The following is a 15,576-nucleotide window of genomic DNA, read 5'->3' as shown; positions in this document are numbered from 1 at the left end:
TTGAATGAGAAGGAGCACCAACTCTAGTGGCGAGAGTTCTGAGTTTTAGTCTCAGCTCAGTTGCTTAACCTCTCTGAGGCTCTTCTTAAGTTATATGGTGAGTGACTACGATGACGATAATAATAATGATGGTGAAGTTAGCAATGTATGGAAAGGTGTACCCCGAATATAGCAATGTATGGAAGGTGTACCCCAGCCCTAGATATTCGACACTTGTGGAGTCCAGGCTGTTGTCCACATGATCACCATTCAGATAGCTGCAAGGCAAGGCAGAGCTTTTTCTCTGTCTTTTTTTTTTTTTTTTTAATACCTCAGACCTTAACGTTGGTTAGCACAGGTTTCCTGGAAGGCGGTTGCATTTGCATGTACAGAAGTGGCAAGAATTTGAAATGATGTTAGGGCAAAAGAAGACAACTCTTTCATAGGACAGGCAAGCGAATGGTGCTAGTATAGAATTGGCACTCACGTGTCATTTTCTTGGCCTGCCTGTGTCCTTAGGAAAGGGCTTTGGGAAGAGTTGACAGCCTGAGCTTACTGGAAATAATTGTACAATTCACTGTATTGTTAAAGAAAATGTTAAGGTAAGATCATGTGTGTCTGACTGGGAGCAAAGCAAAAGCCAGCCACTGAGAAGAAGAGGAGGAAGAAGAAGAGGAGAGGAAGAGGAGGAGAAGTAGTTCTGGAGACAAAACACAGAATGCCTGAGGCCTCAGGTTCAGTCCCCAGCACCACAGACAAATCAAAGTAAAGCTGCAGTCCTCTGTTTTCCAGTACAGGTCTTTCTGCATAGATCTAACCCCTTCCATGACCATCGCAGCCTCAATAAGACTTCAAGCCACAGTACACTGAAAAAGCTACAAACACCATAATCACTGACTCTTGTTGTAGGAGCAGGGAGGACACTGTTCAGATAAGAGCAAGACTCACATGCTGCAAATCTTCATGACACATAAACTATGTGGCCCTCAATGATAAGCAGGCAATGAAATAGTGATCAACTGTGGCTTTAGTAAGGGCAGATAAGAAGGAGGGAATCTGATTTCAAGTTAGACGCCTGAGACCTAGCACTGCCTGTAGAGCAGTGTGACTGGGGTGATTGGCTGCTCTCTCCAGAGCTCTGTTTGCCTCAGCTATAAAGTAAATGCTCAGAAGAGCAGAGGGGTGGCAGACCTCCTGGAAGTGCTGCGAATCATTCTAGTGATGTCCTAGAAGACTTGTTCAGAGAATGAATGCCGGGCTCACATGGCAAACTAACAAGACTGATTAGTGACGTTTGCCCCAGGATGAGGGGCTAGGAGCAGGACTGCGAGTGTCAGTGATCATGTGGTTAGCACGCCCCCGTGAGATGGTTTCATTCCTCCCCCTCCTGAGATGCTCTCTCTAGACTTCACGTCGTCTTACTTGGAGCACACCTTGCATGTTGACTTTGTCAAAGCTAACCTTGTTTATAGTCAGCCTGTGTAGGAAACCCTTCTAGCTCATTTTTACAGTAGAAAAGATATTTTGATAGGGATTTTGGGGGGCTGTTGAATATTAAAAGATGGCAACCAAGTTCTTGAACCTTGGTGTATAATGAGGACTCGGTAAGTGTTGAGTAGGGGCGCAGTCTACGTGGAAATTTAAGATCTGGTTTGAAGGATGTGAGGCTCACTATGGTGGTGGTGGGTGGTAAAGCCAAGGCATAGCCTTGAGATCTTAGTATGACTACACAGCTCATAGTCCTCAGAGAGGTGTGCAAATGCTAGTGTGGCCTGGCATACTGCCTGGAGCATAGTAGGTACAAAGTTTGCGCTCTAATGCCTCAGTCTCCATCTACCTTCAGTCGCGTGTCGCGGAAGCCATTTGTGTAGGGCTCAAATTAAAAGTTGGGGATTGCAGGGATTTTGTGTTTCCCTCATTTCTATACAGTACTTCATCACATTAATCAGTTCTGTGGGAGAAATTTTCTGTTTGAAAATGCCTCTCATCATCATTGTGAGTGAGATGTCAGGGTAATGACGGGAACATGGTGGATCAGCTCTAGCCGCAGCGATAGGCAATTTGCAAAATTGTGTTTGCTTTATAGCACTTCCACAGGAGGTTTATTTGTGTGGATGAAGCTATGAAATATGGATGTATGTTAGAGGTACATTAATTTACTCTAGCAGCATGCGTTTTACATACCATATGTTTATAGTTAATTAGCACAACAAACCCGCATTTAAAAATAATAATAATCTCAATTAGGTTATGCAAAATCGAGCAATCAGCCACCTTCCTGACACATGCATTCTCCAGCTCCTTGGGAAACCATAAAGAAGCTGCCCTTACATCTGCTGTTGTAGCGCAGAGTATCCCACACAGTAGAGGTCCTCCCACTCTCTAACTCTCCAGCGTTTCAAAGTTTTCAGCAGTCTCGTGGGAAGCATGGCTTTTCTTATGACACTAGTAAGTTTATGAGCAAAATACCTTTCATTGAATTTAATAAGGTACCACATGTATTCTAGTCCACAAAGGAGTGTACCAGGGAAACATTATAAATTGAAATCTCTTCAAAAGAAAACTAAACTACTATTTTAGGTTGATTTTTTTAAAAGTAAAAGCCATTTTTGTGACTTGCCTCTAATAGGTAACATATATTCATAGGATTTTGAAAGTTGGAAAGAAGTGGCGAGGTAACCTGGGCTGACTTCCCAGTGTAATAATCCCTCTGCTGAATTCATGACAAGCGCTCATCCAGCCTCACTCGATGCTGTCGGGCAGAGTCCTACAGCCTTACAAGGCAACTCAATTTATTTAATAGCTCTAATCGTTAGAGAATTTTCTCATATTGAGATAAAATATGCTCCCCATTAACTCCTAACCATTGCTCCTGGTTCTGTTCTCTAAAGCAATAAAGGATAAGTCTGATTTCTATTCCATATGAATCTCCTTCAGTTATGAACTGGCTGTCCGTTCCTCCCAGTCTTTTTTGAACAAACACTCCCAATTCGTTAAACTCTAAATCCTATTCTTTGCTATTATTTTCCGTAGAAATGAGCAGGTTTTATCAGTGTCTCTCTTAAATGTGGGGACTGAATGCAGGGCTGCAAATGGGCCCTTAACTAAGTCTTCCTTTGTTGGGGCACTGGGCATGTGTCAGTTTCCAGCCAGCCTACGTGGTGCAGTCAAGGCATGACTGAGGACGCCCCTGCTGGCAGCCCGTCAGAAACCCTTGGGACTTCTCACTTGTCCCTTCCTTCCCTCAGCTCATCTGCTTAGCTTTTTCTCACTGCTGCAGTTTGAGCCTTACTGCATGCATTTGCTTGTTACTCTGGTAATAGTGGGCTATACTGGGCTAAACCAGAGCCATGGACAGTCAAGCAGGCCGCCATCAACAGCTTGACTCTTAACAGTTTGGACAGTGTGGGGAAGTAGTGACTGCTGAGTGCTCAGCCCTAAATGGAACTCTTTTATATCATATTTGTATGTATTCGTTGAGAATCTCATTCATGCAGATGATGTATTTGGGTCATAACCACTCCTGCACTTTCTCTCTGACTCCCCGGAAGTGGGATACTTATATCAACATCTTCAGGGTCCAGGAAACATGGTAGAAGAAGGAGTGAAAGGATGTAAGAGTGAGGACGGCGAGGCGTGCTGTGAATGACACTTTCTGCATGGGATGCAATCCAAGTGTTCACAAACTCACAGCAGTTAGGATTCCTGTACAATACCTGTCCTCGGCCTACCGTGGCGGGGAGGTTGACGAGTGAGGATCCACCCCTAGCTGAGGAGGCGTTAACAACTGACGGCTGCTGGAAGAGGGAGTGAACGCAAGTCTTCTAGGGTGTAGTTGCCTGTAGGTCATCCATGCTGAGTAACAACCTCCACACCCATGCACATGCAGATAGTTCTAATGATAGCTCTAACTGGACTTGGAGGGGTGTGTGTGTGTGTGTGTGTGTGTGTGTGTGTGTGTGTGTGTGTGTGTGTGTGAAAGAGGAAGTGTTGGGTGGGGCTAGAGGGAATGGGAAAGGGAGTTTGGGTAGGATATGATCAAGATACATTGTATACATATATGTATAGTCTAAGAATATGTTTTGTTTTGGGACAGGGTTTCTCTGTGTTGCCCTGTCTGTCCTGGAACATGCTCTGTAGGCCAGGCTGGCCTCAAACTCACAGAGATCTGCCTGCCTCTGCATCCTGAGCGCAGGGACTAAGAATACATTTTAAAAATTGTTTTTAAGAAAAGTCTGTCTCGGGCTGGAGAGATGGCTCAGCGGTTAAGAGCACCCAACTGCTCTTCCAGAGGTCATGAGTTCAATTCCCAGCAACCACATTGTGGCTCACAACCATCTGTAAAGAGATCCGATGCCCTCTTCTGGTGTATCTGAAGATAGCTACATTGTACTCACATATATAATAAATAAAATAAATCTTAAAAAAAAAAAAAAAAAAAAAGAAAGAAAAGCCTGTCTCATAGTTTACCTTCTTGCTTATTTAGTATCCAGCTTGTAAGCCTGGTCTGTTCCAACTTCCCAAGTGTATCTTTGTTTCTCATCAAAAGAGTTCATGGCATCTTATGTGGAAGTGCGGACCCACCTGTCCTGAGCTCATTACTGCCATGGTAATCTTGAGGAGGCTCTAAAGTAATGGTTCTCAAACTTGAGCATGTGAGGAGGGCTTGCTAAAATCCACTGCTCGACCCCACTTCCAAAGCTTCAGATATAGTAGAACTTGCATTTCTAACTGGAATTCGTCCCAGTAATGTCGGTGTTTCTGAAACACTTTTTTGAGTATTATTGATCTAAAGAAAGACAAGTTTAGTAGCTAGGTGAATTCGCAACAGATCGAAAACCAAACTGAGAGTGTGAATGGGTACTAGCTGAAGGAGGACAGGGAATTTAGGAATATAAGACAATGCTTGCTGGCCTCCCTTTGAAGATAAACAGTAAAAATCACAAGTTCAGATGCCGAGGGAGGTCAGTGTTAGGAAGAGTTCCTGTGGGATACACAACCAAGGGTGGACTCCTCTGCATTTCCATCTTCCTGCCTTATGTCAGCCAGACTCTGGACTAAGTGTTGACCCTCACTGTAACTCTCAAGGTCAGGACCTGTGACCTCCTTTACATTTAACAAACATTCCCCAGATTGTCTATGGTCATCTAACAGGTAAGTGACAGCCATGATCTGATCCAAACCACTGTTCATCCAAGAGTGCAAGGACAGATTTTGAGTAGAGGGCTGGACAGAGGCCGTGCTTTTCCTTGGCCAAGTAACAAGCTTTTCTCTAAGAGAGAGAGAGAGAGAGGACCATCTCAGTGATGTTAGTAACATCTTCAAACAAGGTGGGGGTTTAGCATCAGAAATAAAGCTTTTAGTTACAAAACAGACTTTGTTATGTGGCCTTTTAGATAAGTTGGAGTTGTTCCCATGAGCCACCAACAGGACTGTGATATAACACATCTTGTTTTAATGAAATGCCACTGCCATAGGGACCTTTGAGTTTGGCCGTGAGTAAACTTGCTTTTAGGACTTTCTTATTCTCTCCTGCAGTACCTCAGCGTGTATCTTGGCATCAGTTTGTTTGTTTATTGGTTAAAGAAGCTTACAGAATGTTGACTCATTTGAGTGAATTTTCTTTTCACTTGTTAGGTAGATTATGATAATCATGCGCTTTACAAACATGGAAAGACAGGTCGAAAACAGTCTCCTGTCCGGATTTTCACCAACATTCCACCCAACAAAATAATCCTTCCATCAGAGGAAGGGTACAGGTGAGAGCCCTTTGAATTTCCCAAGTCACCTGAAAATGCTCTTCTATGTACCTAACAGTAAAATGCCTTCAATGGTGAATCGTGTGGTTCTTATATTACCCTCAGATTTGGTCCATAATTTCATACTGAATTGAATTCTGATTACCTCCAATTTTTGGAGCAAGTACCTTGTTTGCTTTTGTCGGTCCTGTGAATCTCAATGAACACATACCACTCATTTCCCTGTTTCTCTCTCTAGGTTTTGCTCAGTCTGTCAGAGATACGTCTCTCGCGAGAACCAGCACTGTGTGCATTGTAATTCCTGCACATCCAAGGTATAGTTCTCTTGTGTCCTCCCTGTTTATCTAGGGTTTGTTTTATGTTAGTTTGTTAGTTTTATTGCTTTTACAATGTTATGTTAATACTTGAATTCAGGTGTATTATTACCGCCTAGCCTCAGTACAGTAGTATTCTAGTTATAGAGTCCGCAGGCTTTTAGACATAATCTTATTTTGTACATGAACGGTGTGTGTGTGGTGTGTGTGTGTGGTGTGTGTGTGTAGTGTGTGTGGGCACATGTGGGCCATTGGCACACACATGGATGGTGGAGGACAGCCTGCAGGAGACAGTTCTTTCGTTCTACTGTGTAGGTCTGTGAATTCAGTTCGGGTCATCAGGCTTGGTGATGAATGCCTTTACTACTGAGCTATCTCTCCAGCTCTAAAACAGGCTTTTAAAGTACTTAATTTCTTTCATCACGGTAAATAGCTATTTCAATCATTTTCATATGGTACTTATGAAGAGTGCTTCAAATAAGGCACTAAGTGCTGAATTTATATGTCTGTTAAGGGTAAAATTATGATGTTTCAAATCAGGCTTTGGACCATTAGATACCATTGCTGTTCTGATGAAGTAATGGTTAGTGACATGTACTGTGCATGTTTTTATGTGCTAGGCTTGCTCCTAAGGGCTTTGCATGGGTTAACAAACACATTTAGTCCTCAAGGTAGCCCCTGAGGTAGGCACGGTTACTCTCCGCTCTTAACAGCTGCTGCAGGATAAGGGATCTGTCTTGTGTTGATGTCTCCTGTTGATGGGTTTTTCTCCTGTGTTTTCCTAAGAGCCTTTGTTTTTGAAAGTGTTGTAGATTCGCAGCACAATGAAGCAGAAGTATTGGGATGTACTTCCTCTCCCCGTTCCTGTGCACAGCCTTCTCTCATGAGTATCCTGGATTACAGTATACCTTGTGTGACAGTTGAGGAGTCCGTGTTTTACTCTGAGGTTCACTTTGGGACTGTGTTTTCTTTGGATTGGTTGAGGATATAATGTCCTGCTTCTGCCACTGTGGGCTTCAGAGTCACTTCACTGTGTTCCCTGAAAATTTTCTGCAACCTGCTTGGTCACCCTTCCCTAACCTCGGGAAACTGATCTTTTTTACTGTCTCTATAGTTTTGCCTTTTCCAGAGAGTCATAATATTGGAGCATGTGTAACTGCTTTTCAGACTGGCTTTGCTTACTTGAAACGGCCATTTCAAGCTCCTGTCTGTCTTTCTGTGGCTAAATGGCTCATCCCTTTAATGACTTCCCATTGTCTGGGTGTATCTCAGTTTGTAGGCATTCACCCACTGAAGGACATCGTGCTTTCGTCCAACTTTGGGCAGTTCTGAGTAAGCTTCCTGCTTGCCTCTCTGGAAGACAGGATGACCTTCCAGCTCCGTCGCTCATTTTGACTAAGCCTTGTCAGAAAGAACATGCGGAGTTCAGCTTGGCTAAACAGCACAAATTATTTTCCAAAGAAAAGTTTCTGTTCATGTGACTGTTAGTTTAGGAGTGGTCTGTATTAGCCCAGGTTATATAAAGTTTAAAACTGAAAGAAAATTTGTTTAGGAATGTGCACATGAGTGGGACACAAGCACAGGGAGACGAGAGCCTCACATCAGGACCACTTGTCCCGCGGAAGGGGGGATGAGGGGTGGGTGTCCCGCTGCCAGGCTTCGGGGGCTCAGGGCCCAGTTCCTGACCAGCAGTTGTTAATATCCAAAGGTGCACACATGTGTTCACTGTTCTTTTCTAGGTGTGCTTTATTTCACAGTTAAAAAATTACTAAAATAGTAACCTGTAATCTATCTCTCTAAATTACACGGAGCTCTCAAATATGAATTTCATTAAGGACTATGTAGTATAGATAACCTAAAATTATGAAATCATTAATTCTCTTGAAATTTTCATTTGCGTCCTTCTTTGTGAAGATTGGATGGCTTGAAGCGGAGTGGATTTTCAAGATCATTTGGATAAATCTAGTTTCATAGTTAAGGAAATTGAGGCCCATCAAGGAGGCATTTGAGTTAAGTGGAGAAATGCATAAATTAAAATCAAAGTATTTAATTGTGAAGCCCAGGAAAGGAAGAAATAGGGAATGAATAATTTACACATATTTTAATAAGACATTTTAATTTTTAATTGTGGAACTTGGCTTTTACAACAAATTGAACATTTTAAAATTTGTTTTTGTAGGATGGCAGGAAATGGAGCCATTGCTTTTTCTGCAAAAAGTGTGTGAAGCCTTGTAAGTGTTTGGGTGTGTGGGATCCTGGGAAAACGTTTTTGAGTTCTGTTCATATGGATAGAATTTTTATTATTTTCATAAAATAATGTAGAGATGACATTGACTTTTATAAAGAGCAACGTGTATGTCCTTCACAGGGAGAGCTGCCTGCCAGCCTGTATTGTGGCAAATGCTGTCATGTCCATGGCCTGCTGGGCAAGGGCTGACTTTGTTAAGTTATAACAGAAGACGGGTTGCTGTGGGATTCAAACACTGCTCCTCGATCTCTTTAGCCAAATTCAGAGGAGCTAAGCAAATCAGCCACAAGATTCGAAGTACACATTATTCATAATCACCTACCTCAGAAGTTAACAACATAAAAATCACATTAAAGGAACCTCTTCTGAAACATTATTTATCTTTTACAGCCTGGATCCATTGTAACACCTGCAATCGCTGTGCACTCCCAGACCATTCCTGTTTGGGGCCGAAAGATGGCTGCTTTATTTGTGGTTCGTTGGATCATAAACGCAGCAATTGTCCCAGCATTGGCGCCTCGCAGAGAGCTAACAAGTTAGTTGAATTCTTTTGCTTTCTAGAAAAAAGATTGCTCGTGTCAAGCTTTCTAGGAGCAATCTACCGAAGTGAAAAGCTTTCAGAGGGCTCAGGAGCTAAATTGCTACCTGATTCTCACCATTACGGGTTATTTCGTGGATTGCGGGCGGGCTGGGGGAGCACTGAGGATTCACACTCTGAGTGTGTGCATCAAGGAGCCCAGCCCTGACAGGTTAGACACAAGAGAGCCAAGATCCAGGAGAAAGTAGATACCATCACCTCTCCTATGCTTCATACAAAATTTAAATTTAGGGCGAAAGTTGAGACTTCACTGAAGTCAGGCTCTGTGGGGCGATCAGGTGCAGACACCTGGTGGCGGGAGGAGGTAGTGGAGGCATTCAGCTAGAAGGAGCTCACCATTCTGTAGCAGAGAAGTGTGAATTCCAAAGTAGAGAAAGGCTGGATTTGTTGTGTTATTACTGAAAGCAGTTATGGGTTAATGTGGGATTCAAACACTGCCCCCTTGAACTCTTTAGCCAAATTAAAATGAGTGGAGCAAACCAGCCGCCAGATTTGAAGTGCACATTATTTATGTTAGTACTAGTTCTGTAAATTCTGTCAACATCGACACATGCTTTTTACTTAAATACTTAACATGTTATTCTTTTTCAAGATCGTTTTCACATCTCCTACCGACATTTTCATTGATAATGCAGAGTAAAACTCAGAGTAACCTGAGGCCAGGATAACGTGTTTAGGAAAAACTAGCAGCTGGGCTAGTCCAAGTGAGAGGGCGTCAGACTCTGGAGCTGAAGTTCCAGGCCGTTGTGAGCTTCCACAAAAGTGCTGGGAAGTGAACCTGGGTCCTCTAAACCACTGCGACATCTCTCCAACCCCTGAATACACCCTTTATAAAAATTAAAATTGATAATAAGGATCGTCTTGTCTAATTCCAGTGATTTACATTAAAAAACAAAAATAGAACCTTGGTGCTACACACTGCCTACAGATTACTAAATAGCTAAATTTAGCATTATGTAAAAATTGAGATTATGGTAAAAATTTCCCCTCATATTATTTGTGGTGAAATGAATGGATAATATGAGAGGTGTTTGAAGCTTTATCTGCTGTGATCCCGTCATAGTCCTCGTCTGTCTCATTGTCTGTCTGTCTAAGCCCAGCAGGCCATCTCCATTTAGGTCAGCCATGGAGCCAGGTTTCCACTTACACCAGGTGTTTGCTTTTGCCATTGTTTTCATAAATCTACTTTGTCATTAGTCCACTGAGTAGTTCAAGGTAGAAGAATACATTTTAAAAGTTGGTTAAGTGCATTTTATAATTTCCCCCTTAGAAGGCTTCAATAATAAACACAACCCATCTAGTTCTTGGGAGGCCATTTACAGTGTCATTTTGAGTACAGTCAGGAGTCGACATGCCCAGCCTTTAAGTCTGTGAATTAATGTATATGGAAATTGGATCTTCATGTTGGTGGGAGTTTTGATTTTAAGACAGTTTTGCTATATGGCTCAGGCTGACCTGGAAATTGTTTCCCCACATGCTGGATGCCCAGCCTGTACTACCATACTGGGGTGACATTGACTGTAGGCTCTCTCATAGGCTCTCTGTAGGCTTGCTGTTGAAAAAGCTGGTCTAGCCTGGTGTTGTGATGCCTGCCTTCCATCACAGCACTGAGGAGGCCAGCTGGGGCTACGTCTGGAACCATTTTTTTTTTAAAGCTAGTCTTTTATTGGAGTGTTTAGTAACATTCTGGTTGGGGGGAGGGGGGAGCAGAGACTGTCTTTCAGTACTGGATTTTGTCAACTTTTACTCAAAGAGCAAATGCGTTGTGCTACAGTGTGCCTGTGATCCTGCCTGTGATCCTCAGGTAATGTTGCTTCCTCCAGCCAAAGGACTCTTCTTGGCTCAGTTACTCCTCTCCAAAACAAACAAAAAACTCTGCGTAATGAAATTGACAAAAACATTTTAAGACATTTATTTTTATTTTATATTATGAGTGTTTTGCCTGTATGTGACCATGTGCCTGCCTGATGTCTGCAGAGGCCAGAAGATGCCCTGGGACTTGAGTCACAGGGTTACAGATGCCACCTGGGTGCTGGGAATCAAGCCTGGGCCCTCTGCAAGAGCATCAACTCCTCTTACCTTGAGCCACCTCTGCAGCCTCACAAAACGCTCCTTCATTATGAATGGCAATACTTTAACGATGTATTTGAGCATACCTGGCATGCAGGATCTTTCAGTCCTACACATTTTACAGCTGTCTTTTGTAGTTTGGTTTTCCATGGTTCATTTTCCTTTAGATGTGAACTGGAATGGTGCTGGCTCCCTCTTGTGGTGAAAGCTCATTCTGTCAGTTACATAAATTGTAGGTTAGAGGACAAATACTAGGTCAGTGTAAACTTAAGGCAAACTGAAATGAGTAATTTTACTCAGCCAGCGTATCACAGTTCATATTCTTTGCTCGTGAAGGTTTTGTTTATTTACATTGCAACTGAGGGCTTTTTAAATTCTTTCCTTGTGCTTATTCCCTAGTGAAACCTGGTTTATTTTTAATCCTGCTTATGAATAGATGAACCAAAGAGAAATTTAAAATTTGAATAGAAGACACAAGGCTTCATTGACTTTTCTATTAGAGATTATACTTTACTCCATTAAATTTGCTAAGTCCTTACTTATCAGGAAAATTTCCTACTGTAAGGAAATGAGTAAAAGAAGTTTATGTGACACACAAAGAAACAGTATAAAGTGGGTTTTATTTTGAGCTGGTGGGTATTCTCAGTCCATAGTATAACACATGGAAGATATAAATCTTAGCGTTGTACTGAGTGGCCAAGTCAAGAGGCTGAGAGCTGGTGTCCACGGATGATCCTGCAGGATGGCTGTGCTCCTAGTTGGGTAGTCATTACCAGGAGAGTCTGAACAAAGATTGTAGAGCCAGGCTGGCCCTGCCACTCTCTCCTTGGGGGGATTTTAGGACTTCAGAGCATTGAGTTTTTTTACTGAAAAAAAAAATAGGGAGAAAGGAAACAGCTACGTAGCAGAGTTCCCTAGTTCCTAGTTCCTTGAATTGCAAGACCATGGCCACTCTTTCTTGTATTTCAATATCCAGTACAACCTATGCTAAGGGAACAGAAAATGAGGCCCACATCTGCTGTTCATGAAGGCCTTTCTCCAGGTTTTATCCTGGGAAGACCAAGAAGGGCCTAGCTCACTATGGCTCACGGGAGTCATGGCCTCTGCCTCTCAACAACTGATGCTGGTAGATGTCAGGGCCATTGCCAGGTGTGCTCACTGGCACAATGTATGTGCCAGCACAGTCCTCCACAGGGCACGTGGCATGATTCTGCTGGTGTGAAGAAGTGCGTGAGCAGTCAGGACTCTGCCGTCATAGGCTGCCGCATCATGGTGCAGAGAGCGGCGGGCAGGGGATCTGTCTGCTGTGGTGGGTTGCACAGGGGCTGCACCAGCCTGTTAGTTAGAAGCTTGTTTTCAAGAAGCTTGGGACACAAAAGCCAGGCATCCCTTGAGGTGCTAGCTGGCACTTTTACACCTGTGAGAGAAAGGAAGATTAGCTTTGAGGCTTTAGGAAATGGGCCCTCTTTAATGTGGTCAGTTTTTCTTTTCCTTTAGTGCTGTTTCATTTTTCTGCCCCTGCTGACTGCCGCATGTATTAATCCCTTTCTAAAAAAAAAATGTAATTCAGGGATTTGGAAATGGAAGTGCTGAGTTGAGCAGTATAAATGTAGCAAAGAGACAAGCCCATTGGTGTGGCTGCTCACTTCTGTGGCGTGTCTGTCCTGAATAGCTTGTTCTAAATCTGTAGTGACCATCTTTTAAAGAAATGTCTTTGGAAACGTTTTGCGTGATCAGGCCTCTGTCTGTTTCCTTGTCGTCATGGTTAGAACCCCGGGGATTTATGCTTACCACACAGTAAATTCTTTCACGTCTTCTATTTTCCTATTTGGATAGCCAGTTAATTAAACTTCAGCATAATTACATAATTCACTGTGCTCATTCCATAAAATAATTTAGCACCTTGCTTTTCAGCGCTGTCAGAAAGCAGAAGCAAAGAAAAAGTAATAAGATAAGAAGGGAGGCACTAAAGGACAATCCATGAATCACACATCTGCTCCGAGAAGAAGGAAGAGGAGGAAAAGGGCCCATCAATATCCTCGCTCCTAAATGTCCAGTGACTTGAGAATAAGCAAGATTTACAGTCCAACCTTTGATGCCATTTTCTCCGAGTGCCACACTGGACTTAAATCCAGCTGCTTTCAAAGGTGTGCCCCTTCGTAAGGCTGGTAACAGGCAGGTGGCATTTGCTGGCTGAGTCCCTTCAGCTGCCTCTGCAGACCCGGGAGCCTTCTGTACGCAGTAGGTTGCCTGGCTCTCTCTCTACATGTCTTTCCACTCTTTAACTCCTGACAAGTCTTTATTTTGGCCTCTTTTGTCTGAAAAATGGGCATACAGCATATGTTTACTTACAATACCAGATAGAAATGCAAATGAAAATCTATACTTTTCCTTATGTCAGTCAAGCTTTTGTTTTAATTTAGGTATGAAACTTCTGTTAGTGACCACGCAGTACATTAAAGCACACAGCCCATGGGCCACATGTGCCCCAGGATAGCTATGAACGTAGCCTAACACCGAATCATAAGCACACTTAAAACTGAGACTTTGTGTGACTTTGGTCATAACTTGTTCTCACAGACTTTGATAGGAACTTTGTAGATGATGTCGCGTTGCAATGTCAAAAGTTGGACACATGGGGTTGGGGATTTAGATTTAGCTCAGTGGTAGAGCGCTTGCCTAGCAACTGCAAGGCCCTGGGTTCTGTCCCCAGCTCCGAAAAAAAAAAAAAAAAGTTGGACACACCCAGACTCTTTCAACAAAAAGTGTGATACATAATTATTTATAGATTGCATCTGGAGATAATGGGGGAAGTTGTCATTGAAGCACTGTAAAGATAAAAAGATTGTAATTGTTGTTTTATTATTAAATCTTTATTTTTCAGTACTGTTTTCATTTGTTATTCTTACTTTTGTTTTTAACATCTTACAATGGATTGTTGTACGTGTGTCCATGTGTACCTGTGTGTGTACCCATGTGTGTCACCGCACTCATGTGCAAGTCACAGGACAACTTGTGAGAGTCTATGTTTGTTCTCCAGGGGGATTGACCAGAGTTGTCAGACTTGGGGGCACATGGCTTTACCCACCTCCGAACCTGTCTTCTGATGGTATGGGCTCACTCAGATGCTGGCTGAATGTTTGGCACGTTAGGGTCCTAACTCACATCTTTGTGAAGGCAGGATAGTGATTAACTCTGTCACTCCTGTTCTGGGAAACACTTGCTGGCCATGTGGCCTTGTCAGATCTCCTCTATAAGCCTCTGAGCCTCAGGATGGTGAAGGGAGCATCTCGTATATGCTGGCTTTGGTTTGTGATCTCCATTCTCTGTGGTGAGCGAGCTGTGTAACCACAGATGGTTATCTTCTTTCGTCCCAGTTGCCTAGCACTGGAGAGAGTGGTTCCAGATCGTAGAACAAGCAGTTCTTCGGTGCTCCGTTTGTCAGCCAGCTACCTGGCTTTATCTCTTTAAGACTGAATAGTTGTAAATGGCCTAATTTGCATAATGGCTTTTCTTGTTCCTAACCAGCTGCTCTGGAACTCATCCTGAAGCCTCTTGGCTTGGTGTTAGCTGGAGCCCTGTGAGTTCTCTATCCACTCCCTGTAAACCTGGATGGTTGGATGCGTGGTGTGAGACTCTTAAGCATGGTGCAGATCGAATTGATAATGGTAAACATCAGGTGACATCAAAGGATAAGCCGATGGTTCAGTGGGTGCAGGTGCTTGGTATGCAAGCCTGCTGCTCTGCGTTCTTCCCTGGAACCCACGTAAAAAGCCAGATGGGTAATCCAGCACTCCTATGGGAGGTAGAGACGGAAGAACTGCCTGAAGCTCATGAGCTAAGTAGCCTAGGGTGCCTATGCCGCAGCAAAAAGAAGAGAAACCCTGAATCACGGCAGGGTAAAGAGAGAGCTGACTTCATAAATATTTGTGGCACATGTTCCCCTGCTCGCAGGAACATACACACGTACATGTGTATACACCCAAATATGTTATATATAGTGTCTGTATATAAATATGCATATGTATATTATATATAATGTATATATGTATGCACATACACACACACACATATATATATATATATATATTTTTTTTTTTGAAGACTAGTTAAGCCCTGGGAAGCTTTAAGAAACTTATCTCCCTGTGTTTTGTGTCTACTTGTTTGGTTTCTGTTTGGTAAAACCCAGGCTTTCGTGTGTGTGTGTGTGTGTGTGTGTGTGTGTGTGTGTGTGTGTGTGCGCACACGCGCGCATTGGACAAGTGTTCTACCCCTGAGCTTTACATCCTGTCACTGTACACAGATGGCTGTGATGATAGTCTGAGACCTGGATATCACTGAGTTCCCCTCTGTTTTCAGCCTGGGTAGGGTAGGGGCATTTCCAGATGTTACTGTGTCTACTTAACCATGGTCCAATCTATTGAGTTCTCTGAAACTCAGATATCTGAGGGACTCGGGCCACTGAAGAGTTGGGTCCTGGTGGCCAGTCATCGTTTGTATCTCCATTTTCCTTAATTTTAAGATACTATCAGTTATGAGGTAGACTGTTCAGCGAGGAGTCACGGAATATACCTACAATCTGGCTATTCTAGAGGCTGACGGGAGGAC

General features: G+C 43.1%; 1 protein-coding gene across 8 annotated transcripts in view; it reads left to right on the top strand.

Annotated features, from left to right (window-relative positions):
* Zcchc4 (zinc finger CCHC-type containing 4) overlaps nt 1-13,859 on the top strand; it is a 41,639-nt gene extending 27,780 nt beyond the window's left edge. For 4 of the 8 annotated variants that reach the window (XM_039092190.2, XM_039092188.2, XM_039092191.2 and 1 more), the window contains 5 exons: nt 5,617-5,738; nt 5,977-6,052; nt 8,232-8,283; nt 8,691-8,835; nt 9,491-12,876. In XM_039092190.2, the coding sequence (XP_038948118.1) occupies nt 5,617-5,738; nt 5,977-6,052; nt 8,232-8,283; nt 8,691-8,835; nt 9,491-9,566 (471 nt within the window). In that variant the 3' untranslated portion in view covers nt 9,567-12,876. The other 4 variants (XM_063273353.1, XM_063273354.1, NM_001401428.1 and 1 more) reach the window with 3 other exon arrangements.
* Nucleotides 13,860-15,576: the final 1,717 nt, after the last annotated feature.

This window comes from Rattus norvegicus, chromosome 14 (assembly GCF_036323735.1).
Source record: "Rattus norvegicus strain BN/NHsdMcwi chromosome 14, GRCr8, whole genome shotgun sequence".
Classification (NCBI taxonomy): domain Eukaryota; kingdom Metazoa; phylum Chordata; class Mammalia; order Rodentia; family Muridae; genus Rattus; species Rattus norvegicus.
The sequence above is the reverse complement of the archived record's forward strand: the minus strand, read 5'-3'. Positions and strand labels throughout refer to the sequence as shown.